The sequence below is a fragment of the Diaphorina citri genome, unplaced genomic scaffold (genome assembly GCF_000475195.1).
Source record: "Diaphorina citri unplaced genomic scaffold, Diaci psyllid genome assembly version 1.1 scaffold2133, whole genome shotgun sequence".
NCBI lineage: Eukaryota > Metazoa > Arthropoda > Insecta > Hemiptera > Psyllidae > Diaphorina > Diaphorina citri.
Genome location: NW_007379558.1, coordinates 19880 through 46879, shown reverse-complemented (window position 1 = coordinate 46879; position 27000 = coordinate 19880). Strand labels below are relative to the sequence as shown.

Sequence of the window (27000 nt, the reverse complement as noted above, 5' to 3'; positions counted from 1 at the left end):
AACATTGGATTTTAGGATTATTGAGATATTTAGGATTATTGGGAAAATCCTACCTGCAGTGAGCACCAAAGTTGTGACATAATAACACAAAGAAACTGCATTTATTTATTTATAATTATAAATAGTAGTCTCTCTAAAGCTGTGTCCACACATAGGCGACGGCCGTCGATCGATTGACTGCCTCGACTGTTTGGATACAGCTTAGAGCCCGTTCCCACTTATCTTTCGGGAAAAAAAAATCGTGTCGTGTGTAGTGGGAACACTTTCGTTTGAATAACATTGCCTACAGAACATTTGGGAAAAAAATCTGATGAAACTCACAACTTTTTTTTTATTATTTAAACAAGGTTTATATTTATACTCGTATTTGCATATTTGTAAACCCTGCCTATGGAAATAAATAAGACCTTGTTTAGACTGCGGGAGTAAAGGGACTTTTCAGTCTCATTCTGGGAGGATAAACAAGGTATATTCTATTCTATTCTAACTGGGAACGGGCTACAAGTCAGGTACACAGTTTAGAAGACTAATTGCCTAGCCCTAGATAGGGCAATCTCTATCATTCAACAATCCAGGACTTTTGCGGATCGCGAAATTTACATTCCACTTCCCTGACCTAGTTCAATGGGAGAGTTCTAAACTTCTGATACCTACGCAAGATATGAGATATGAATATCCGTAAAGTATACAGGGTGAACACGAAAAACGTTACCAAAAGCCTAGGGTAGATTCCTGAGGTCATTTCCAATATTCCTATAACTTTTTTTCGTATCTCGCTTAGTTTCTGAGATATCAGCCATTTGGTTTTTAGAATTTTTCCATGATCAGCATTTTCTATTAAATTTTCAAATGGAAATTTGACCTATAAATAAAGGTCAAATCTGGCGGCATGCAACAGGAAAAATATTCCTGAAGTCTCAGCTTTCCAACAATACCTATTTTGTCCCAATATGTCAATTTTTCACGGAGACACAAACCATTTTCTTCTGAGAAACGCGTACATAAAGTTTGTACTTTTTGGACTTTCCATAGAATATGAAAGGTAAATGTGTACTTGTGATCATTTTTATCACAGAAAGTCCGCCATCCACGAGCTTTATGTACGCGTTTCTCTGAAGAAAATGTTTTGTGGCTCCGTGAAAAATTGACATATTGTCACAAAATGGGTATTGTTGGAAAGCTGAGACTTCAGGAATATTTTTCCTGTTGCATGCCGGCAGATTCGACCTTTATTTATAGGTCAAATTTCCTTTTAAAATTTTAAAAGAAAATGCTGATCAGGGAAATTTCTAAATTAAAACTTACCAAGAGGTATCAAAAAGATATTTTTACTGTTTTAAGGTGGAGAAAGAGGAGGAACTGGAGGAGGAGAAAGAGGAGGAACTGGAGGAGGAGAAAGAGGAGGAACTGGAGAAGGAGAAAGAGGAGGAACTGGAGGAGGAGAAAGAGGAGGAACTGGAGGAGGAGAAAGAGGAGGAACTGGAGGAGGAGAAAGAGGAGGAACTGGAGAAGGAGAAAGAGGAGGAAGTGGAGGAGGAGAAAGAGGAGGAAGTGGAGGAGGAGAAAGAGGAGGAGGAGGAAAAAGTCGAGGAGAAGGTTATTGTAGTATATTAGGCAAATTTGAAAATGTAAATAAGCCACTAGAATATTTATTGTTTTGGTCTCTCGGGGAGGGAGTTTATGGTTGGGGGAGTGTTCGGTTAGGGGACGGGGCTGAGTCTTACGGTAGTGTTATTTCGGTTAGGGGAAGGGGCTGTGGGTTAGGGGAGGGCTCTGATGGTTAGGGGTCGAGGAGAAGGTTATTGTAGTATATTAGGCAAATTTGAAAATGTAAATAAGCCACTAGAATATTTATTGTTTTGGTCTCTCGGGGAGGAAGTTTATGGTTGGGGGAGTGTTCGGTTAGGGGACGGGGCTGAGTCTTAGGGTAGTGTTATTTCGGTTAGGGGAGAGCTCTGATGGTTAGGGGATCGGGGGTTGTTACCCTCCTTATTCCTCGCTCGCCCTATTTATCCATTCTTATAACTTCAATAATTTTCTCCGTGGTAACTGCGGCTGAGGATGGAAAAGAAGATTGCTTTTCTGAGCTCAGGGGAATCTGCCGTTCTAATTATTGCGCTCCTTGGGTTGATATTCTTTCCCCTCCGTCTTTCTACCTTCTCCACTTCCCTTTCTCCCCCATCTCTCTACCTTCTCCTTCCCCCTACTCTTCCGTTCAGACTCCCCCTCAATTTATGTAATCCTATGAATCCTTATCTTCTTCTCCATCTTTGCTACCTCCTCCTTCTCGTCTCCTCCGTCTATCCAAGGATTTCTCGTCCTCCTCCGTTCATATACTCACTCAATTTCTACACTCCCTCCCAAAAGAATAAGTTTTCTTATTTTGGATTTAACTAATAATATAGGTATGTAGGTAGAGATCGCCAGATTTAAGTTATATTTCTCCTACCATAATGGCGGAACCATGATTTCATGTGACACATGAATCTGTCCGCAAAAGGTTAAAATACATATTCTGTAGGTCTTATTAATTTTTGCATTATTATTCTAAGAGGCCATTGGGTACATAATATTCGATTGGAAAGACTTGTAAAACGGTAAATAATACAATACTCATTTAACATAATGATTTTTACAAGTGGTTAAATGCATGACAATGATTCCCTCTTGCCTATGATGAAGTACACAAGTTGTTTTAATGACTTAAAATCTGGTTGGGATTTATCCTTCACAGCTTGTTATTTTCACTGGTATTTCAAACATCTCATGAGAGTGAGAGCACCCCGAAATACCCACCAACATGTGAAGTCACGGGTGATTATGAGGTCAAGTAGAAATTACAAGTCCAACATTCTACCTCCTGAGCAACTGAGCCTGATTTTGAGGGGTAATTTCTCCAGCCTCTATCCTATAGGTACAAAGCTTTCAATTCGAAACAAAAGAGTGAGCACCAAACCTTAAACGCACATCGCTTACTACAAGCACATATCTTCATCGTCTCCACTATTGGGACCAGTGCAGGGGCTATTCTGTGGTGCGGGGGGTTGAGCGGAGCCAAATTGTTGAGCAGGGCAATGTCGGAAGAACCCATTCCCGACAAACGGATTTTTCGCCTTTTTGATTTTCTGACAAGAACATTGATAGACATAACCATCATCACCTTCTAGTTTCACAGTTTTTGGTCCGGCATTGGATGTTGGTTTTCCATGGAATTTCCCTTCTCCTTCATGTTGTGAGGGGTAATTTCTCCAGCCTCTATCCTATAGGTACAAAGCTTTCAATTCGAAACAAAAGAGTGAGCACCAAACCTTAAACGCACATTTCTTACTACAAGCACATATCTTCATCGTCTCCACTATTGGGACCAGTGCAGGGGCTATTTTGTGGTGCGGGGGGTTGAGCGGGGCCAAATTGTTGAGCAGGGGTGGAGAGGAAGGGGTTGGAAGGTTGGGCAGAATCGGGATGTGTGCCCAGAGGTTGGAGGCTGCGTGAGAGCTGTTCTGCCAGAGCACGTGACTCTTCATCTTCAGTCACGTTGATGATTACCCACAGAACATCTGGAAAAATAGTTTACATAGTTTAGCTTATTTGACATACATACTTAAAGGGCATAATACAAAATTAATAATTGACTCTTGTAATAAGAAGAAAGGATGCTTCTTGCAAAAATTGCTTCCTATTTCAACAGTCAGTTAAATCACCTACTTAATTGAAAAGAAAAAAAAGCTGAACACTTGGGCCAGCCACTTACTATCAGGTAGACCTGACAGGTACACATGATCAGGTCCACCTACCAGGTTTACCTGATACCTGATGAGCACTCACACTATCAGGTAGACCTGACAGGTATGGCTGAAAAGGTCCACCTGTGAGGTCTACGTTATACCTGATGGTGAGTGGCTGGCCTTAGGTACAGGTACACCTTGATAAATATTATGACTTGACTTGAACTCAAACCAAAAACCTCTAGGTCCAAAGTTGGTTGGGATTTACTCACCTCCAAAGAAAGCCCCATATGGTGTGATCAATCGCCAGGCACACTTGTAAGTACCAGGCAAACGGTAGTCCCTCTCCCTCACTCTCAAAGCCACATTTTATATTTATGAGAAACTTCATTTATCAAACACAACTCAGCTAAGTACCATCAAGGAACTAAGGAGAAACTATAAAGAGAGAGAGAGAAACTGTAAAGAGAGAGAGAGACTGGAGAGAGAGAGAGAGAGAGAGAGAGAGAGATAGAGAGAGAGGATAGAAAGAGATAGAGAGAGAGAGGATAGATTGATAGAGAGAGAACCAAAAAATAATAAAAGTCTTATCCTGCCAAAATTGAAAAGATAAAGAGGATAGGATATTAGAAAGCCAGCCGTTCCAAGAACGAACCTTATCTTTTTAGGATGATATCCGACCCGGGAAAGATCCAGACTTGCCTCCTTTAGCTCCTTTGGAGCCATCCTCTTTCACTTCTTCAACCTTCCCGGGAACGAACTTCCACTTGCCTTTCTTCCGTGGTGGCTCGGTTATCTCCTCTTCTGGCTGCCACTGCCACTTGCCGCCCGTTGCTTTTATCACCTCCCACGGTTCTTCTTCGTATTCTTCGCTGTATTCTCCTCCGCCTTTGGCTTTACCTCCTTGGGCTTTACCTTTACCTTGACCTAATTGGGCTTTACCCTTGGCATGTCCTCCTTGAGCTTTAGCCTTGCCTTGACCTCCTTGGGCTTTTGCTTTACCTTGACCTCCTTGGGCTTTTGCTTTACCTTGACCTCCTTGGGCTTTACCCTTGGACTTGCCTCCTTGGGCCTTTGCTTTGGGGTGCCCTACTGGGGCTTTACCCTTGGACTTATCGCCTTGCCCTTTACCTTTGGCCGGATGTTTCCCAGTCTTCTGCTTCGGCTTGGCTGGAGATTTGTCCTGTTTATGTTCCTTTGACTGATGCTTCTTTCCTCCTTCTTTCCCTTTTCCATGTCCTTGGGCTGGGTGTTGGTGGCCTGCCTTTTTTCCATGTTCTTTCCCACCTTTAGCTTTCCCTGGTGCTTTGCCTGGGTGTCCTTTCTTCTGTCCATTTCCTTTCACGTGTTTCTTTCCACCTTCTTTAGCTTTCTTGGGCCCGTGATGGCCTTGGGCGTATTGTCCTTTGCCTTTTGCTTTACCTTTTGGGTGTTTTTCCGACTGTTGTCCTTTACCTTTTGCTTTCGGGTGTTTGCTTGAATGTTCTCCTTTGCCCTTTGCTTTCTGATGTTTGGCTTTATATTCTCCTTTGCCCTTTGCTTTTGGCTGTTTGCCTTTCTTTCCATGTGCTTGGGAATGCTTCTTCACTCCTTCTTTAGCCTTTTTAGGTACGTTGTGTCCATGTCCTCCTTTGCCTTTCGAATGTTTTGCTGCGTGACCTTTGCCCTGTCCTTTATTCTTCTATCCTCTCCCTCTCCCTTTGTTTTCTGGGTTATAATTTCCCTTCCCCTCTCAAATCCCTCATTTACCACTCATATTTCTTCCGAAATTTCAAAAACCACTCAAATCCTGAAGTCAGAAGGGTAAGCAAATGTTTAGCCCACTCGACGACTTTATTAAACCTCTTCATCGCGGAATAACAGAACTAGCGAATGTTCAAATAGTAGTCTCTCTAAAGCTGTGTCCACACAGAGTCCACGGCCGTCGATCGACCAACGAAATGAAGAGGTGAATCTATGTTGTCGAGACCGTGTACCGTCGATCGATTGACTGCCTCGACTGTTTGGATACAGCTTAGAGCCCGTTTCCACTACTTATCTTTCGACCTTTATTTATAGGTCAAATTTCCTTTTGAAATTTCAAAAGAAATACTGATCAGGGAAATTTCTAAATTAAAACTTACCAAAAGGTATCAAAAAGATATTTTTACTGTTTCAAGGTTTATTTATTTTAATTTTATTGCAAATTTTCTGCAGATTTCAGTTATGAAACCCATTTTTCTCTATGTTTAACTGAAAAAAAAAAGTTCTGACCGGTTTATTAAGGGAAGGTCGTGTATTTTAAAGAAAAAACAAAATGGCGGATATCTCGGAAACTAAGCGAGATACAAAAAAAGTTATAGAATGTTTTTTATTGGAAATTACCTCAGGAATCTACCCTAGGTAACGTTTTTCGTGTTCACCCTGTAGATACATATGAGATTGTTTATTTTCATTCTACTCGACTTGGTTTCCCATTATAATCCCATAGTTCTATTGCAGCTAAACTTGTAGCATATTTTGCTCTCAAGTACCTCCTTCCCGTTTGATTTCGAGTAGCTAATACCTATTTTGCCTTTATTCCATACTTCCCATGTAAACAGAGGATACACTTTCCATGTAGAGGATAGAAAGTGGATGAGAATGGAATATTAGTGATGTGATGGATGGTTGATGGGGATGAAAATTGAAATATTAGTGGAAGTTGATGTTGACTGAATTTATAATAGTTAGAAAGCTGAGAAAAAAGCTATAAGAAGAGTAAAGTTTAGGTCGAATACCCTTTTCCAACCCCCGCCGTCGAAGGGCTGTTCTGGTAAAAAGTAGGTAAATGCTCACATGTAGGTACACCCACAGTTAATTCTAAAGTGGTAGGGTATGCAGTTACGAAAATAGTCTTCTTTTTCGTCAGTGAAAACATCATGTGACAGAGAAAAAAAAATTAAACGAACAAACATACATGAAAAAAAAAAAAAAACGTTAAAAGAAATTCCACCCCCCGGGCGCGAACCCAAAGTCAGCACATTCATGCAAAATTCTAGACTGTTCTCCTTGCACCTGCACACCACACACGACAATGAGAAAATGGATAAAGATAGTACTATATAAAGTGTATTTTTCATCCCTAATTTTAAAAAGGTAAATTTTCTGGGGATTTTTTAGGGTGGGAAAAAAAGGGATTTTTTTTCAAAAACATTGCTACATTGTCTTTTGTCACACCCTGACGAATTTGTAGTTTCGTTGGTAGGAATCGTTGGTAATTTCTATATAGTGGAAAAATCTGCAACAAAAATTTAAGCGCACCTGCCATTCAGCGCCTTGGTTGATTGGGACATTTCAAAATCAGCTGTTTTTGGTAAACATTGCATTTTGATGCAAAAAAAGGCATTGAGGAAAAATCTGCAACAAAAATTAAAAAAAAAAAAAAATTGTATTTTCATTTTTTTCTGAACATTATGCAAATCTAATTGAAATTTTACCTAGTAATGATGTATGTATTGTCCATGTAATATTCATGTTTTAGTGCAGCGTTTTTATCACATCCGATGTAAGTACCACTTTGTTTGAATGCCTAAAACAGATTTCACCATTTGAACAATAGAAATCCTCTGTCTTATCACCTCCCAAGTGAAAGGTGTTGGATTTTTCAACAACACACAAGCACCTAAGGATTTCACCATTTGAACAATAGAAATCCTCTGTCTTATCACCTCCCAAGTGAAAGGTGTTGGATTTTTCAACAACACACAAGCACCTGATTTTTTTTATTACCTAGTATATGAGAAGATTGTTCGCCTGTCGAATTATTTGACACATTCGTTCTTTAAGCCTTTGTATGCTGAGTCTAACTCTAAATCTTTCTTCTCAAGGTGTGTTCAAACATTGTGGACTGGCCGTTGATCAATATCGATCGAAGAGATAAAACTGTAATGTCAAAGCAGTGTGGACGGTTCAGTCGACATCGATCAACGATCATTGTGGACTGGCCGTTGATCAATATCGATCGAAGAGATAAAACTGTAATGTCAAAGCAGTGTGGACGGTTCAGTCGACATCGATCATTGTATTACAATGGGTAACACGAAAAAATACAACACAATAAGATTCGTAACACATTCAAATCTGTTTTTTTACCTACTTTTCTATGGACCTGAAATTACCTTTATTTTGTTAGTTAGGACTAGCCCCTTTGGACATTTTAAGAAATAAAAACACCATTCGTAACACATTCAAATCTGTTTTTTTACCTACTTTTCTATGGACCTGAAATTACCTTTATTTTGTTAGTTAGGACTAGCCCCTTTCCCTTTGGACATTTTAAGAAATAAAAACACTGTTTTTCTGTTGTCTATTAAAAATTTCGTAATAAATAAATATTATACAGTTATAAATAATTTCATCTTTCATCTGACCAATGTATAAAAACCTATGAACAGGGGAAAAGAAGGGCTAAAAATAAGACAAAGTACTTGAATAGAAAATATGTTAATCTGTACATTTGGAAACTGTTGGTCCTGAGAAAATGATGAGTTGAACCAGAAGTTTGGTTTTAGTTAATCACCTAATGGTCGGCAGAACAATCTTGAATTCGGTTTAAGACTAATATTGTATTCAGCAAATTGATTAATTTTGAATTAAAATTGTTTTCTAAAAAAGATGACAATTTCAGGACAATTAAATAAACTGTTAATAATAATGAAGAACAATATCTTGTAATCTCTTGAGGACAATTTTTATTGTTATTACCTATGTTTAGAGTTTGAACTGAAAATTGAATTTTTTTAGTCCCTCTGTTGCTGAGTTTACTGAAGAGTACCTGCACTCCCCTGTTCAAAAGTAAGTGCCAAAGAAGAAGATAATTAAGTGAAACAACGCCCATTTTCTCAAGTTTCCAACACGGATTTGTAAAATACTTAAAAATAATTTAACAAACAATAATTTTATTCAAAATATTTTTCATTCTTAAAATATATCTAAAAGTAAACAACGAACAAATTATACAGAATTTAGATTTGAAATTGAAGAGAAAATAAATTTAGAATAAGAAGTATTGTTTTTCAGTGAGTTCTAAATATTGTATCATATTTAAATAACTTATTGTAGGTAAGTATTAGATGTAGGTATTCATATTAACAATTGAGGTGTAATTCGGTTTTGCAAGATAGCATTATTTTATTTTTAATTTAATTTTTAAAAAATGACATTAGAATTAAAAAAAAAAAATTAAAAGTTTTGCTTTTGAACTAGTGGAGAAGCGTAATTGATAAGATCAGACCATGGTCCGAACAGGGTTAACCTTTTGCGTACAGAATCAATTTCACCAGAATCGCTCTTACGGTAGGATTCATGTCCTACATGAACCTTAAGCGTTGTTGTTACAGTCGGATGTAAACAAAACATTTTTTTCAAATACGGTAGGATTTATGTGAGACATGAAACCTCCGAAAAGCGATTTGTGGTAGGCTTCATGTCACACATGAAATTGTTCCCTCGCTTTTAATTTATTTTCTTTTTTTTTTCCTAGTTGAGATAGAAACATCTGTTTTTTTTTTGTCTTCTTCGGAAATCTTCGGACTATAATTCCGAATGCTTTTGAATCATAATAAACAAACACCGGCTTTTCAGTCTGCATTTGAAAGGAGCAAAAGATACACAAGTTCCTAGGCACGTCCTACCGTAACGCCTCCTATCTGTAAAAATCAAGCCGACCGTAGCGAGTAAATCTGTAGCTTCATGCTGGACATGAATCCTACCGTATCGCCAGATTTAAGTTATATTTCTCCTACCATAATGGCGGAACCATGATTTCATGTGACACATGAATCTGTCCGCAAAAGGTTAAAATACATATTCTGTAGGTCTTATTAATTTTTGCATTATTATTCTAAGAGGCCATTTGGGTACATAATATTTGATTGCAGAGATTTGTAAAACGGTAAATAATACAATACTCATTTAACATAATGATTTTTACAAGTGGTTAAATGCATGACAATGATTCCCTCTTGCCTATGATGAAGTACACAAGTTGTTTTAATGACTTAAAATCTGGTTGGGATTTATCCTTCACAGCTTGTTATTTTCACTGGTATTTCAAACATCTCATGAGAGTGAGAGCACCCCGAAATACCCACCAACATGTGAAGTCACGGGTGATTATGAGGTCAAGTAGAAATTACAAGTCCAACATTCTACCTCCTGAGCAACTGAGCCTGATTTTGAGGGGTAATTTCTCGAGCCTCTATCCTATACGTACAAAGCTTTCAATTCGAAACAAAAGAGTGAGCACCAAACCTTAAACGCACATTGCTTACTACAAGCACATATCTTCATCGTCTCCACTATTGGGACCAGTGCAGGGGCTATTCTGTGGTGCGGGGGGTTGAGCAGGGCCAAATTGTTGAGCAGGGGTGGAGAGGAAGGGGTTGGAAGGTTGGGCAGAATCGGGATGTGTGCCCAGAGGTTGGAGGCTGCGTGAGAGCTGTTCTGCCAGAGCACGTGACTCTTCATCTTCAGTCACGTTGATGATTACCCACAGAACATCTGGAAAAATAGTTTACATAGTTTAAGTTATTTGACATACATACTTAAAGGGCATAATACAAAATTAATAATTGACTCTTGTAATGAGAAGAAAGGATGCTTCTTGCAAAAATTGCTTCCTATTTCAACAGTCAGTTAAATCACCTGGGTACTTAATTGAAAAGAAAAAAGCTGAACACTTGGGCCAGCCACTTACTATCAGGTAGACCTGACAGGTACACATGATCAGGTCCACCTAGCCGGTTTACTTGATACCTGATGAGCACTCACACTATCAGGTAGACCTGACAGGTATGGCTGAAAAGGTCCACCTGTGAGGTCTACCTTATACCTGATGGTGAGTGGCTGGCCTTAGGTGCACGTACACCTTGATAAATATTATGACTTGACTTGAACTCAAACCAAAAACCTCTAGGTCCAAAGTCCAACACACCAACCTCTAAAGTTGGTTGGGATTTACTCACCTCCAAAGAAAGCCCCATATGGTGTGATCAATCGCCAGGCACACTTGTAAGTACCGGGCAAACTGGGGGTAACAAACTCCACTGCACACTGACAGCAAGTGTTTGGAGCAATAGACTTAACATCTACACATCTGGTGTTTGCCATTAAATCTCCTCCGTTAAACTTGAGGGCACAACCAGTAGGCCAGGTCTCAATCCCATTATTCCTCAGAGTCCACACTTTCGTAAATCTGAAGGGAAAACAAAATGATTGAAGGATTAGAAATAAGGAAGTGGTTATTGGCTTTCCTCAAAGAGATAGTTGTTTATAAAAAGTCAATTCTTATTATCTCAGAAAGATAGTTACGAGGGCACAACCAGTAGGCCAGGTCTCAATCCCATTATTCCTCAGAGTCCACACTTTCGTAAATCTGAAGGGAAAACAAAATGATTGACAGATTAGAAATAAGGAAATGGTTATTTGCTTGCCTCAAAGAGATAGTTGTTTATAAAAAGTCAATTCTTATTATCTCAAAAGATAGTTAACTTTTTTTACCCTTACTCTGAGGGCTTGTCCAAAAACCAGATCATTTGTGTGATGAGTTGGACAATTAGCCACTTGAGGGGGAGGGGGGAATGCATAGGGCTGATAAGCTTAGAAAATGATTTGTAAATGTAAAAAAAAAAAAGTAAATGCAGTTTCTTTGTGTTATTATGTCACAATTTTGGTGCTCACTGCAGCATTGTAGGTGTTTACCTACCATGCTGAAAAACGTTCGCATTCGTCAGATTTGATTTTACGTGCAATGCAAATGCTTTGCACGTTGCATTGCACAAGTCTGGACCCACCTGAGAAAACGAGCTTTCCAACCATATATGTCACATTTGGACGAAATTTCTCTAAGCTCCAGTGTGAATGAAAGTTCGCGCGAAAAAAATTCCCATATATTGCATATAAGGTTGTGACTTGAATCGTTGGTGGGCGAATTGAACTGTGTTCCGACACCTAATTTTTGATCATAGTATATTATTTAGAAAGCTGAGAAAACGAGCTTTCAAACCGTGTATGTCACATTTGGACGAAATTTCTCTAAGCTCCAGTGTGAATGAAAGTTCGCGCGAAAAAAATTCCCATATATTGCACATAAGGTCGTGACTTGAATCGTTGGTGAGCGAATTGAACTGTGTTCCGACACCTAATTTTTGATCAAAGTATATTATTTAGAAAACTGAGAAAACTAGCTTTCTAGCCATGTATGTCACATTTGGACGAAATTTCTCTAAGCTCCAGTGTGAATGAAAGTTCGCGCGAAAATATGTCACATTTGGACGAAATTTCTCTAAGCTCCAGTGTGAATGAAAGTTCGCGCGAATTTTTTTTTCCTATACAGCATATAAGGTTCCTGGAATAAAAGGAGTTTTTATTATTTTTTTAGAAGTTTGATAGACGGAACTGGAACAACAAAGGTCTTTTGTCTTGTCAGGTTATAAAATTTATGGCATAATCTTAAGCAATCATCATCATATGTGATCATGCATACAGTCCATGATAAAATATTAACACAGTGATGTTCAGAGCCCACACATATTTGACGGCCGTCGACCAACAAGGTGAATCTATGTTGTCGAGGCAGTGTGGATAGTTTGATTTTTTTATTTTACTTTCATGTAATGATTTAAAATCAAGACTGGAGCCCGTTCTCCCTTTATTCCCAATATAATGTTCAAGTCACCTATCCATTTATTGGCCTTGCTCGGCGTAGCTTAACATAGATGACGCTAAAACCGGTCTTAAATTAACGGCTGAAGTGTTATCTAAAACTTTCTCGCTTTGAGTTTATAGGTCGTCGCGACAAATTTCGAGATCAGAGCTCATTTGTGTGAGAAAATGTGAAAAAAAAATCCCACAATTACTCAATTAACTTTCAGTCACCCATCCATTTATTGGCCTTGCTCGGTGTAGCTTAACATAGATGACGCTAAAACCGGTCTTAAATTAACGGCTGAAGTGTTATCTAAAACTTTCTCGCTTTGAGTTTATAGGTCGTCGCGACAAATTTCGAGATCAGAGCTCATTTGTGTGAGAAAATGTGAAAAAAAAATCCCACAATTACTCAATTAACTTTCAGTCACCCATCCATTTATTGGCCTTGCTCGGTGTAGCTTAACATAGATGACGCTAAAACCGGTCTTAAATTAACGGCTGAAGTGTTATCTAAAACTTTCTCGCTTTGAGTTTATAGGTCGTCGCGACAAATTTCGAGATCAGAGCTCATTTGTGTGAGAAAATGTGAAAAAAATCCCGCAAAAACCAGTTTTTTTTGGTTTTTTGGCTTTATGGTTTTCTGGACAAAATTTGCACCACCATTTTCGTGATCCTGGTAAAAAGACCTTTAATTTGATATATAGGTCGACCAGGTTTAGATAAGTCCTTCTATGGGGACAGACTGACAGAGTGACAGACTGACTGACTGACTGACTGACGCACGGACAGACCGACACCGAAGCGAATACAATAGTCCGTCCACTATACCTTTTATTATTAGTAATAATAAAGGAAGGACGGACTAATGAAGTCGAAAAATCAGCTGTTTCGTGTTGCCCTTGTTATTCCAGATTGTCCAACTGTTGAAGCAAAAAATATACATTTATCAAAAATGAAAGGGTTGCAAAATCGAATTTAATTTAGAAAATAAATTTTAATTATTCCAAATTGAATTATAATTAAGTAATTAACACATTTTTAATTCATTCCCCCCCCCCTTACAGCTAAAGAATAGTGGAAATTTAATTTAATATCACCGGTCGATAAGCGCACCTGCCATTCAGCGCCTTGGTTGATTGGGACATTTCAAAATCAGCTGTTTTTGGTAAACATTGCATTTTGATGCAAAAAATGCATTGAGGAAAAATCTGCAACAAAAAGTAAAAAAAAAATTGTATTTTCATTTTTTTCTGAACATTATGCAAATCTAATTGAAATTTTACCTAGTAATGATGTATGTATTGTCCATGTAATATTCATGTTTTAGTGCAGCGTTTTTATCACATCCGATGTAAGTACCACTTTGTTTGAATGCCTAAAACAGATTTCACCATTTGAACAATAGAAATCCTCTGTCTTATCACCTCCCAAGTGAAAGGTGTTGGATTTTTCAACAACACACAAGCACCTACTGCGTTGTCAACCATATTATTTCAATTTATTACAAATTTCATTCAATTTTGGCTTAAAGTAATGGACTATCAACCCCACCATGTGTAACTCATTCCAAACTGTCTTTGTTGCTCTCGTCATCTTCCTGCTTTAAAAATTTCTCTCCCCCCCCTCTCTCTCTCTCTCTCTCTCTCTCTCTCTCTCTCTCTCTCTCTCTCTCTCTCTTTCTCTTTCTCTCTCTTTTGCTTATTGGAAATCATAGTTGTACCAATTTTCCTTTTGCAAACAACCAAATCCAATAGTGTGCCACTTTGATTTTTTTTTTTTTTTAGGTTTGATAAAGGGAACTGTAACTGCTATGGTTTTATCATACCGAAATCATAAAGAGAAGAATAATAGGATAGGAGAAAGCCAGCTGTCCCTAGAACAAACCTTATCTGTTAAGGATAAAATTCACCCCAGGTGGGAATTGAGCCTGTGACCTAGTGCTTATAAAGCAGACAAGCTAACTAGGCTGGCTGCCAGTTTGGATTTCCTTTGTTTTAGTGCAGGTGCTATCATGCCAAAAGAGGGGAACGAGCTTCATGAGAGTTAAAATTTCAAAAGGAAACTACGACTCATCAAGAGTTGAAATTCCAAAAGGAACCTATGACATATCAAGACACTAATGTTGAATGTGTAAAGTTTGAAATCATTACATTAGACGGGTGTCAAGAATGTTAGAATCCATTAATTGTAACTTTGTTTTTTAGTGCTTTTACACTAGGACAGTAAGTTTATGATGTATCAAGACAATAATGTTGAATGTGTAAAGTTTGAAATCATTACATTAGACGGGTGTCAAGAATGTTAGAATCCATTAATTATTGTAACTTTGTTTTTTAGTGCTTTTACACTAGGACAGTAAGTTGTTTGGGCTACCTACCTATTGTGTGAAATTTCAAATATACAAGCTGGAGGGAGATATTGCTCATTTTAACAGTCAGAAATCGTTTAAAATTATCAGGGGTTCTCAAAAATGGCTCGTTTCCTTATTTTTGGCGCTTAAATAAAAAAATGCCGATTTTTGGTACGAAGACGGTGAGTAGGTGTTTTACCTTACCTTTGTTTGATGCTAATCAATTGTCTTGATTTGCTGACCCTAAGCACATAAGTGATAAAAAAAAATAATAAAATAAAATAATAAGGTGTATTTTCTTTTACAAAACTTTTCCTGGTTCCCTTGATTTTTTCCTCTTTGGGTGTTATAGCACAACCACATTGGCTGCCACAGGACACTTAGGTAGGTAGGTATTTAAACGGTTTTCTGAAATAGGGGCCTCTGAGTAAAATTTTGTTGTTTGATTAAAAAATTCTATTATGCTTTGAACACCATGGAATATGCTTTGGCAGACAGGGTGTTGAGGTTGAAAAATCAGAACTCCTTTGCAGATAATAAGGTGTATTTTCTTTTACAAAACTTTTCCTGGTTCCCTTGATTTTTTCCTCTTTGGGTGTTATAGCACAACCACATTGGCTGTCACAGGACTCTTAGGTAGGTAGGTAGGTAGGTATTTAAATGGTTTTCTGAAATAGGGGCCTCTGAGTGAAATTTTGTTATTTGTTTGATTAATTATTTTTTTATTATGCTTTGAACACCATAGAATATGCTTTGGCAGACAGGGTGTTGAGGTTGAAAAATCAGAATTCCTTTGCAAAACTAGAATTGGTTCCAAAATTAAAGTACACCTACACTATTTAAATATGTCTTGCATTGTGACTGACAGTTAGATACTTGGGTACATCAGTTCTACAGTCTGGAAGTATTTATTTGACCATTGCTGACTGAATAATTCTCTGGACAGGTAAAAATGTACCCCTTGTTTGAATGAGTGGATAAGAAAATAAGAGAGATAAATTATTTGAGAAAAGAAAATTTTTTGGGGGGGGGGGGCAGCAGATTTTGATCTTGAAATTTCTGTTTGAACTTTAGAAAGACATTGCTTTGTATATCAGTATACCATATTACTTGCTACTTGCAATGAAGAAAGTCCTGGGTTTCATTAAAAATGAAAAAAATAATGCACTTGAAGTTTGACTGTAAAGAATTATCTTTTGCTCATATTGATTGACCTAGTCACCTCTAATATACTTGTATAGAAAGATGAAACCATTATGTGTTACACCTATGTTTCAGATTGACAAGATGGATGACAGTATTGGTTCAGACATGGATGTTGAGCAGCAGCTGCCTGTGTTTATCCAATGCTCTTCAACCAATGTGGTCAATGATTGGAAGCAGAAGTTCCAGCAAGGAACACTTAGCATCACTGATTTCAAAGAGCATTGGAAAGTGTGGGTACCTCACTTGTTGAGTCCAGAACCCAAGAGCAGCTGTCTGGATTGGTCATTCGATGAAAACAAAGTTCAGAATATCCTGTTTGACTCATTGGAGGAATTTATCTGTGATGGCTCCCCTGAGGAAATCTTCCAGAAAGTGAGTCAGATGGATAATCCACCATCTGTATGTGGTAGAGTATTCAAGATGGGAGAACCGACATACAATTGTCGTGAGTGTGGTATGGACGCGACGTGTGTACTGTGTGTGGATTGCTTCAAGAAATCAACACATCGTAATCACAAGTACAAGATGGGTACAAGTAATGCAGGGGGATGCTGTGACTGTGGTGATGTCGAGGCTTGGAAGAAAGAACCATACTGTGACGTACACATCATAGGCACACAGAAGAGACATGAGAGTGGTAGCATCTTACCACCAGACCTCGCACAGAGAGCGAGACTTACCTTCTCCTCTGTGCTACGTTATGCCTATCAGCTACTTACCACAGACTATGGTCCTAGTATCCCATTAGATCTGAAAGTCCCGCCAGAGGATGTCTTGCAGATCACATACAGTCACAACTCTGATAACTTCTGTACAGTTCTGTACAATGATGAGTTTCATACATTTGAGCAAGTGATCAGCTACTTACCACAGACTATGGTCCTAGTATCCCATTAGATCTGAAAGTCCCGCCAGAGGATGTCTTGCAGATCACATACAGTCATAACTCTGATAACTTCTGTACAGTTCTGTACAATGATGAGTTTCATACATTTGAGCAAGTCATCAATACGTTGGTACGTTCACTCAAGTGCTCACAGAAAGATGCCATAGAGTTTGTTACCAATATTGATCGTGAGGGAAGAGCAGCTGTCAAGTGTTCGAACTTCAGTCACTGTGAAGATTTGAAGAGTGAGATTGAAAGATTTACATCACGTCATGGGAATAGACCCATCAAGGTCGCTGTAGTGAATTCTGTTGTCATCGCTCATCAGATCTATGCGATGCGATTACTTACCTGGTTACAGAAAGTTCTTGGTTACTCGGAGAGTTTCAGAATGTTATTTAGTGAGGTATGTCTGGAAGAGAAAGCCCCAGACTTGTCTATTGTGGAAGGTATCCTGGTGAAAGACTCTCAGCTGTGGAAAGCTGCTCGCTTACATTGGCATCGGTTATTTATCTCTGGCATGCTCATGGAGTATGAGAGTAAGAAATCATTTGCGCGTGTGTTCACCAAGAAGTATGGTTCTATCATGAAGGATTTCATCAAGGATGATCATGATCACTCATTCTCTATTGGTTCGATGTCAGTTCAGATCTATACAGTCCCTACGCTGGCACACTACTTGATAGCACATGAAGATGTTCTCTTCATCCTACTCAGCACCTTCATCTCGGAATGTACTCGGAAACTGAACAAGAAGAAGAAACTCGAGTTCGAGCGAAATATCCCCAATGCGAGTTTCAAGCGTGCACAGTACATCCTGTATGATTTACGTTATCTACTGGGTGTCCCACCAGACACATGGACACCAGAGCTGAGGAAGGGATTCGCTCATGGCCTTCAATTCCTGCTGGACTTGTTATCCTACATGCAAGGGATGGATGAAGTGACAAGACAAGTGGGACAACACATGGAATACGAACCTGAGTGGGAGTCTGCATTCAACCTGCACATCAAACTAGCGCCTGTCATTACACTATTCCTACAGTGGTGTGGTACAGACAAGGAGATCCTCATCAAAGCGTATAGAGCTACTATGAAAACACTATGTGCTGATGAGGGTATTGACCTGGGACAACTTGGTGAAGTGAGGGAGGTAGGAGACCATAGCGTGGCATGTCTGCACTATGATGTCTCTACACAACCTGTGTCCATCCATCTCCCGCTCTCCAGATTCCTAGCAGGTCTCTACATACACTTGGACAAATTCAACTTATCCTTCTACAGCCGGGAACTGTTGTCTGACAATTGTTTCTTCTCTCGTCTCACACCAGAGCAACTTATAGAACCTGTGCTACGTACGCAAGTGATGATCTCTCAGGTGCACGCTGGTATGTGGCGACGCAATGGTTACTCCCTGCTCAATCAGATCTATTTCTATCACAATGTCAAGTGCCGTAATGAAATGCTGGACAAGGATATTATCTTACTGCAGATTGGCGCATCTCTTATTGAAAGCAATGAGTTTCTTATTCATGTCCTCAACAAGTTCAATCTTATCAATTGGGTGTATGTGAACTTTGAGTCGAATAGTTTGAAGAATCCTGAGGAGGAGAGTATCAGACAGACGATTAGCCTGGTGGAGGAATTCCTTCACCTTCTCATTCTCATCACAGGAGAGAGGTAAGAAATCAAACATTTCAGTAAAGTATTCTAAAATCTACCATCATATTCCCCTAAAAATGGTCAATTTTTTTTTTTAATTTCCCTCGTTTTTACATGTATTTAAAATCTCTGTTTATTTGTGTTGGATCAAATGTTGTAACCAACTTTTGAATCAATACTTCCTACTCTAACTTATTCTGTTCCATTCTAAGTAAGATATTAACTAAAACGTTGGCTTTTTAAACTTTGAAAACGGGATACCATGTCAAGTATTAATTTATTTATTTAGATTTATTATAGTGTGCCAACATATAATAATACTAAAATAAGTCTTCATTTGACTAAAGACTTTTTGTTCATCAGGTACATGCCAGGCATAGGACGAGTGGCTAGCGACGATTGTATCAAGAAGGAAATCATCCAGCAGCTATGCATCAAGCCTCTGCCCCACTCTGAACTGAACAAGGCACTTCCAGACGATAGCAATCATGAGACCGGTCTCGAACGGGTGATCAACGAGATAGCAGACTTCAAAAAACCCACCCAGTCGTCTGGCAAGGGAGTGTATGAGTTGAAGCCGGAATTCTACGATGGGTATGTAACTATGTATCCCACCGGTGGTGATTCTATTCAGAAGCCAGGACAATGAGAAAGAAATCTCCTTTCTGTGTTTAACCCTATAATAAAACCCACCCAGTCGTCTGGCAAGGGAGTGTATGAGTTGAAGCCGGAATTCTACGATGGGTATGTAACTATGTATCCCACCGGTGGTAATTCTATTCAGAAACCAGGACAATGAGAGAAATCTCCTTTCTGTGTTTAACCCTATAATAACACAGGTCACTCACTGCTCACTCTACGTCTCAAACAGGAAAATACATAAATGTGTACCTAATTCCATGTGGTGCTGCCTCTCACAAATGACTGATATACTTTAAAAAATATTAGTGATAGGGTGCCACAAGTTAGGGCGGAAAAACTCTATTATTGGTTTACTTCCCCTGACTTAGATTGTTGGAATGCTATATTATAGTGTCAAGCTTCCTGGAATACCTACAGTTTAATATTACAGCTCCGGAAACCAGTCACTCGATTGGGTCTGTTTGTTTTATCTGCCAGTGTGGCCGAGGCTTTCCCCCACTCTTCTTCGTTGCTTGTGAAAAAAGTCATCCCCACTCAAATGCTGGCATCAATTATGGGGATTAAAAAAAAAGCCTCCTGGAAACCAATTTTACGTCTTTTTTCTTACGTCAATACAACAATAATTTTACGTCGCCCATTCTAACGAAATCTCATCATATTATGTTCTCCCCCAGATACAACGTATTCTTCTATCACTACTCCCGTGAGGAGGTCTCGCGTTCTGAAGAAGAACAACGCAAGCGTCGAAAGGCCGCCAAGGAGCTGGAGTGTGTCCCTCCGCCTAAGCTACCGCCGCTCTTACCACCGTTCAGCATGGTGACCAATCTGCTTCAGTGTGACGTCATGCTACACGTGATGAGTCTGGTTCTGGAACGGAGTATTAATCTGCGCGCCCGGTCCTTCTCGGAGGCGCAGCTTCATAAGATATTACATCTGATTGGTGAGTTTGTTTGGTTTTGATTTTTTTTTTTCTTTTTTTCTTTTTCTAAACTTTCTAATTCTATTCTAAACATTTCTTGGCTACCTTTACATATTCTGGAACGGAGTATTAATCTGCGCGCCCGGTCCTTCTCGGAGGCGCAGCTTCATAAGATATTACATCTGATTGGTGAGTTTGTTTGTTTGTTTGTTTTTGTTTTCTTTTTTTTTCCTTTTTCTAAACTTTCTAATTCTATTCTAAGCATTTCTTAAGGTAGGTAGGAAAACACTAATATCACGTCACGTGAGCTCATGGGTAGTTAGAAATATGTGGTTCAAAGTTATCCGATAATATAGTAATCCCGCCCGGGGCGGATTTTATCCTGATGGGATAATGTTCGTTCTCGGAATACAGTAAGTTGTTTGGGCTACCTATGTATTGTGTGAAATTTCAAATATACAAGCTGGAGGGAGATATTGCTCATTTTAACAGTCAGAAAATTGACTTCAAAAAACCCACCCAGTCGTCTGGCAAGGGAGTGTATGAGTTGAAGCCGGAATTCTACGATGGGTATGTAACTATGTATCCCATCGGTGGTAATTCTATTCAGAAGCCAGGACAATGAGAAAGAAATATCCTTTCTGTGTTTAAGCCTATAATAACACAGGTCACTCACTGCTCACTCTACGTCTCAAACAGCAAAATGCATAAATGTGTACTTCCATGTGATGCTGCCTCTCACAAATGACTGATATACTTTAAAAAATATTATTGATAGGGTGCCACAAATTAGGGCGAAAAAACTCTATTATTGGGTTACTTCCCCTGACTTAGACTGTTGGAATGCTATATTATAGTGTCAAGCTTGCAATGTGTACTTCCATGTGGTGCTGCCTCTCACAAATGACTGATATATTTTAAAAAATATTAGTGATAGGCTGCCACAAGTTACCAAAAAAAAGGTTCCCCCCGGCAAAACCCTTAAAAAAAAAAAAAAAAAAAAAAAACCTATAATAATACAGGTCACTCTACGTCTCAAAGAGCAAAATACATAAATGTGTACTTCAATGTGGTGCTGCCTCTCACAGATGACTGATATACTTTAAAAAATATTAGTGATAGGGTGCCACAAGTTGGGGCGGAAAAACTCTATTATTGGGTTACTTCCCCTGACTTAGACTGTTGGAATGCTATATTATAGTGTCAAGCTTGCCGGAATACCCACAGTTTAATATTACAGTTCCGGAAACCAGTCACTTGATTGGGTCTGTTTGTTTTATCTGCCAGTTTCCCCCACTCTTCTTCGTTGCTTGTGAAAAAAGTCATCCCCACTCAAATGCTGGCATCAATTATGGGGATTAAAAAAAATAAAAAATAAGCCTCCTGGAAACCAATTTTACGTCTTTTTTCTTACGTCTATACAACAATAATTTTACGTCGCCCATTCTAACGAAATCTCATTATATGTTCTTTTTTTTTCCTTTTTCTAAACTTTCTATTTCTATTCTAAGCATTTCTTAAGGTAGGTAGGAAAACACTACTATCACGTCACGTGAGCTCATGGGTAGTTAGAAATATGTGGTTCAAAGTTATCCGATAATATAGTAAGTGATTTCGTTCAGGATAGCAACACTGCCCTCACGTGACGTAATGGTAGTGTGTTTCTACCTTTACATAGAAGGAACTGCAACTATTAAGGTTTTATCATCTCGAAATCGAAGAGAGAAGGAACACTGGATAGGAGAAAGCAAAAGCATCTGTTTATGATTAAGTTCACCCAGGGTGGAAATCGAACCCGCGACCTAGTGCTCACTACGCAGGAGCACTACTCTCCAAGCTAGCATTGCAGCTGGTTTAAGAATTAAACGAAAGAAACTGAAAGGTCGAGTTTTTCACGGAAGAAATTCGAAATTTTTATTAGCCTTGAGGTTTTTTAGTTGGCATGTCACCCATGCCATGGACCGTATGTGAAGTTTATGTTTTTTTTTTCCGATTGCAGTGCAAAAGGTTAATAAAGTTAAATTTTTACTTTCTGTTTCTCATATTTCAGGCTACGCACTACACGAGGAGGAGAGTGGAAACTATCAGTTCTTCACGTTCACAGATCGCGCTGAGAAGTGGAACATAGAGCAACATATTGAGGAACTCTGCAGTAGCCCTCGAGTTGAAGCTCACAAGGTAAGAGAAGAAATGAATCAGATTTAGCTAAAATAAATGGAGAAATGATTAAATAAATGCCGTTCTTTGTGTTATTTTATCACAATTTTGGTGCTCACAGCAGTATATTAGGATTTTCCACATATCTCAATAATCCCAGCACCCAATGTTTACCTACCATACTGGCACCGGTCGCTATGTGCATTTATATGTCATAGCTACTCACGAGGCTGAGAAGGCCCCGCGCAACAGCCAGTCACGGAATCAATCATTTTTGCATGATACAAAAAATTTTTAACCCTCCGGGAATCGAACCCGGGTCTCCCGCGTGCAAGGCGAGCGCAGTGACCACTACGCCATCGGCTGACTCCCTCTATCAAAATCTATAAGACCTTAGCTGTTACAGTTCCCTCTGTCAAACCTAATCTAAAGTCGTTCCTTTCCTCCCATGTTCTCAGGACCTTCTCACTTGGACTCTGAACAAGTTCCGAGCAGTGGCGGCCCCTAAACGCAATGCCGAGAATACCACCTCGTCCTCCTGCACTGAAGAGGCGACACCCGAGAAATCCGCCGCTGAGAATGAAGAGGAAATGAAGGCGCGCCTACAGGAGAAGGAACGGCGCGCTAAACTAGCGGCTGAGAGACGCGCTAAGGTAAGAATGAAGAGGAAATGAAGGCGCGCCTACAGGAGAAGAACGGCGCGCTAAGCTAGCGGCTGAGAGACGCGTTAAGGTAAGAATGAAAAGGAAATAAAGGCGCGCCTACAGGAGAAGGAACGGCGCGCTAAACTAGCGGCTGAGAGACGCGCTAAGGTAAGAATGAAGAGGAAATGAAGGCGCGCCTACAGGAGAAGGAACGGCGCGCTAAACTAGCGGCTGAGAGACGCGCTAAGGTAATTTCATAACTTTGCGCTATTATCCTAGCCTAGTCAGGTTGGAGGGTGACGCGTCTGCCTTGTAATCACTAGGTCGTGGGTTCCCAGATGGTTCTGTAGTCTGAGGGAGGATCTATACCAGGGATTTCCAACTTCCATGTGTATGCGGGCCACATGGTACATTGGCAGGTACTTCGCGGGCCATATACACAGGGGAGCAGGCCCGTATCCAGGATTTTCTTGAGGGGGGACTCCATATTTTCGTCCACTCCATAGGCAGTAATAGAGCAAAAATAAAGCCCAATGAGGCACCCAGAAAGATTTGCGGGCCATAAAAATGGTCAGGCGAGCCACATGTGGCCCGCGGGCCGCTTGTTGGAAATCGCTGATCTATACCAATCCAATATTTTTCACTCAAACCATACTGATCTTTGTGATCTCAGGTGATGGCTCAGATGCAGGCCCAGCAGAACAGTTTCATGAAGGAGAACGCCCAGCTGTTCGTCAGAGAGTGCTGAGCCTACGCCATCCACTAGTGGAGCGGCCGGGGGACTCGCGGTGGAAAATAAGGGCCTCCTGTCCACCTCGATATTGGATATGGTGAATCTGTTTTCCCAGGCGACCTATACGATAGGGCTGGACCTTAACCCACACCAGGGTAAGTTTGAATGGTTCAGGGTTGAATGATAGTGATTGCCTCTGGCAGTAATTTCGCCCTTTGTTTGTAATTATTGTATTTTGTACATTATAGGACATGAAAACCTGGAAGGGGTGTTTTATTTGTACATTATTATAACCAATAAAGAGTCTCATTATAACACCCCCATCAAGGTAAGTTTTATTTACAGCAATGTGGTTTGTACATTATTATAACCAATAAAGAGTCTCATTATAACACCCCCATCAAGGTAAGTTTTATTTACAGCAATGTGGTGAATTTTATAAAATAGAATATACCCTGCTTATACTGCCAGAATGAGACTGAAAAGTCCTTTTACTCCCGCAGTCTAATTAAGATCTTAAGTATTTGGTACAGAATAAGTGTAAATTTTATAAACATTAACAAATACCTTCCTTAAATTTTAAGATTTATAGGTATCTTTTGGGTCTCATAAGTGGTAGACTTTATATTAGTTACATTAGCACTATGACATTATTATATTATGGAATTTGGGATTTAACTAGCCGTTTCCCAGTACGGTGAAAGGTTTTTTTAAGAATCGAACCCGGAACCCTGGACTGCAACCCGTGGCTTAAGCGCGACTCTCCATCAAGCTTGAAGAAGAAGAGCCGGAGTCTTCCTGTATGGACGTTGTGGAACACCCTGTAGCCCTGGGCCCTAACCAGACCCCCCGCCCCAACACTGGCCCTGTATATTATACGTGTATTCTATGCCAGGAAGAACAAAAGGGCTTATTGGCACAGTTATTCTACTCAAGGGCTTATTGGCACAGTTATTCTACTCAAGGGCTTATTGGCACAGTTATTCTACTCAAGGGCTTATTGGCACAGTTATTCTACTCAAGGGCTTATTGGCACAGTTATTCTACTCAAGGGCTTATTGGCACAGTTATTCTACTCAAGGGCTTATTGGCACAGTTATTCTACTCAAGGGCTTATTGGCACAGTTATTCTACTCAAGGGCTTATTGGCACAGTTATTCTACTCAAGGGCTTATTGGCACAGTTATTCTACTCAAGGGCTTATTGGCACAGTTATTCTACTCAAGGGCTTATTGGCACAGTTATTCTACTCAAGGGCTTATTGGCACAGTTATTCTACTCAAGGGCTTATTGGCACAGTTATTCTACTCAAGGGCTTATTGGCACAGTTATTCTACTCAAGGGCTTATTGGCACAGTTATTCTACTCAAGGGCTTATTGGCACAGTTATTCTACTCAAGGGCTTATTGGCACAGTTATTCTACTCAAGGGCTTATTGGCACAGTTATTCTACTCAAGGGCTTATTGGCACAGTTATTCTACTCAAGGGCTTATTGGCACAGTTATTCTACTCAAGGGCTTATTGGCACAGTTATTCTACTCAAGGGCTTATTGGCACAGTTATTCTACTCAAGGGCTTATTGGCACAGTTATTCTACTCAAGGGCTTATTGGCACAGTTATTCTACTCAAGGGCTTATTGGCACAGTTATTCTACTCAAGGGCTTATTGGCACAGTTATTCTACTCAAGGGCTTATTGGCACAGTTATTCTACTCAAGGGCTTATTGGCACAGTTATTCTACTCAAGGGCTTATTGGCACAGTTATTCTACTCAAGGGCTTATTGGCACAGTTATTCTACTCAAGGGCTTATTGGCACAGTTATTCTACTCAAGGGCTTATTGGCACAGTTATTCTACTCAAGGGCTTATTGGCACAGTTATTCTACTCAAGGGCTTATTGGCACAGTTATTCACTTGCAAAGTGTGGGTACATTGGTGGTGTAGTGGTCAAGGCGCTCGCCTGGTAAACAGGAGGGCGTGGGTTCAATCCCAGCCGAGGTATGGAATTTTATCCTCAATATAATTTGAGAATTTGACCACAATAATAGTAGTAGCCTACTGCTGGAGTTAAAGGGACTTTTCAGTCCTATGCGAGCAGTATAAATAAGCACTGTTATTATTATTACCAATTTTCTTTCGCAGGTTCCTCAAGACAGGAAACCTCTGGAGATCAACAGACTCATCAACCTACCTGACGACTATAGTGAACTCATCAATACCGTCTCCCTATTCACCTGTCCAAACAGTGACCGGGAAGATTCCAGGAACCCCGCCCTGTGTTTAATATGCGGGGATATGCTATGCTCGCAGAGCTACTGCTGTCAAACGGAGCTGTTCTTCAAAATGTCGGTAAGTAGAATATATAGCAATTTTGAACGGAATCGAAGTAAATATTCTGCTTCTATTCAAAGGCGGGTAATTGTTTTAGAAGACAAAGTCTTTTTTATGTTGGTACACACCCCAACAACATTTAAGGTTGAGTAATTGTTGACCTTACGTTTTATATATTTTGGTAGTTCTAGTTGGCAAAATGTATGGGTTGACGCGCTCTCTTACCTTTGGCCAACAGTTCCCCAACCATGTAACCATCTCCCAACGATGAGCCAACCCTACGATTTCCCAACCATCGATGTTTCTAGGGTATTTTTTATTGAAAAAAAAGTCCAAAATTTTGATACATTATACGAAATAGATACTTTCTAATACCGAGGTTAATCTAAATCAAAAACTTAAAACTAAACAATCAAACAGTAGTTCCAATTAAGTTTCGTGTAACCATCTCCATTATGAGTATTATATTAACTCTCTATTCCCCCCCTCATCAGGTGGGCGCATGTACGTATCACTCTCACTTCTGCGGGGCGGGCGTGGGTATGTTCCTGCGGGTGCGGGAGTGCGAGGTCCTGTTTCTAGCCTCCCCCAACCGAGGCTGCTTTATGTCGCCTCCCTACTTGGACGACTATGGCGAAACGGACCAGGGCTTGAGACGAGGCAACCCGCTGCGCCTGTGTAAGGAGAGGTACAAGAAGTTGCAGCGACTGTGGCTGAGCCATGGAATTCACGAGGAGATATCGCGATCCATCGAAGCGAGTCACAATCTGATTACGACACAGTGGCAGCACATTTAGGTGAGTTGGATTCCCAAACCAAGGCGAACTTTTTCTTGGACGCTGCTCTAAGATGTAGCCTGAATATTGTTTATCTTTGGTTCCTATGTAAGTACCAATGGTACTTTTCAGTACCATTTTTGGTTCCTACTTTTCAGTACCATTTTTTGATGTTATTTTCAGAGGCGCAAGGACCTAAGATGTTAGTCCCCTCTCAAAATAAATGGTTGAAAAAAATTGAAGCTGGGATATTCTGCTTAGAAAAACCAGCCTAGTTAGCACGACTACCCCCACGGA

The 27000-nt window shown here is 39.8% G+C and overlaps 2 protein-coding genes and 1 long non-coding RNA gene across 3 annotated transcripts; 1 reads left to right on the top strand and 2 right to left on the bottom strand.

Annotated features, from left to right (window-relative positions):
- Positions 1–3372: 3372 nt before the first annotated feature.
- Positions 3373–4063, bottom strand: LOC103518262. The gene is made up of 2 exons (XR_003393978.1): positions 3998–4063; positions 3373–3557 (listed from the first exon to the last, which is right to left on the bottom strand). It is a non-coding gene; the product is annotated as an uncharacterized LOC103518262 (long non-coding RNA).
- Positions 4064–9594: 5531 nt separating this feature from the next.
- LOC103518261 (uncharacterized protein C6orf106 homolog) lies at positions 9595–11332 on the bottom strand. Its single transcript, XM_008483320.2, has 3 exons — positions 11253–11332; positions 10712–10941; positions 9595–10247 (listed from the first exon to the last, which is right to left on the bottom strand). The coding sequence occupies exons 1-3, from the start codon at positions 11330–11332 to the stop codon at positions 10018–10020; spliced, it is 540 nt and encodes a 179-aa protein (XP_008481542.1). The 3' UTR covers positions 9595–10017.
- A 2257-nt stretch (positions 11333–13589) lies between these two features.
- On the top strand, positions 13590–26724 carry LOC103518259 (E3 ubiquitin-protein ligase UBR1-like). Its single transcript, XM_008483319.3, is given in 11 exon segments — positions 13590–13746; positions 16024–16807; positions 16810–18517; positions 18863–19093; positions 19816–20081; positions 22111–22238; positions 22676–22870; positions 23535–23594; positions 23940–23999; positions 25739–25945; positions 26422–26724. Coding segments are annotated over 10 exon segments (3933 nt in total). The 5' UTR covers positions 13590–13746; positions 16024–16032.
- The last annotated feature ends 276 nt before the right edge of the window (positions 26725–27000 follow it).

What these genes read in the sequence shown, in the direction of transcription:
- LOC103518261 (XM_008483320.2), bottom strand. Translation starts at nt 11,332, where the DNA reads ATGCATTCCCCCCTCCCCCTCAAGTGGCTAATTGTCCAACTCATCACA. An exon ending in TTTTTGGACAAGCCCTCAGA is followed by an intron (nt 10,942 to 11,252) that starts GTAAGGGTAAAA and finishes TTTTCCCTTCAG; the next exon opens with ATTTACGAAAGTGTGGACTC. An exon ending in ATATGGGGCTTTCTTTGGAG is followed by an intron (nt 10,248 to 10,711) that starts GTGAGTAAATCC and finishes CTATTTTTCCAG; the next exon opens with ATGTTCTGTGGGTAATCATC.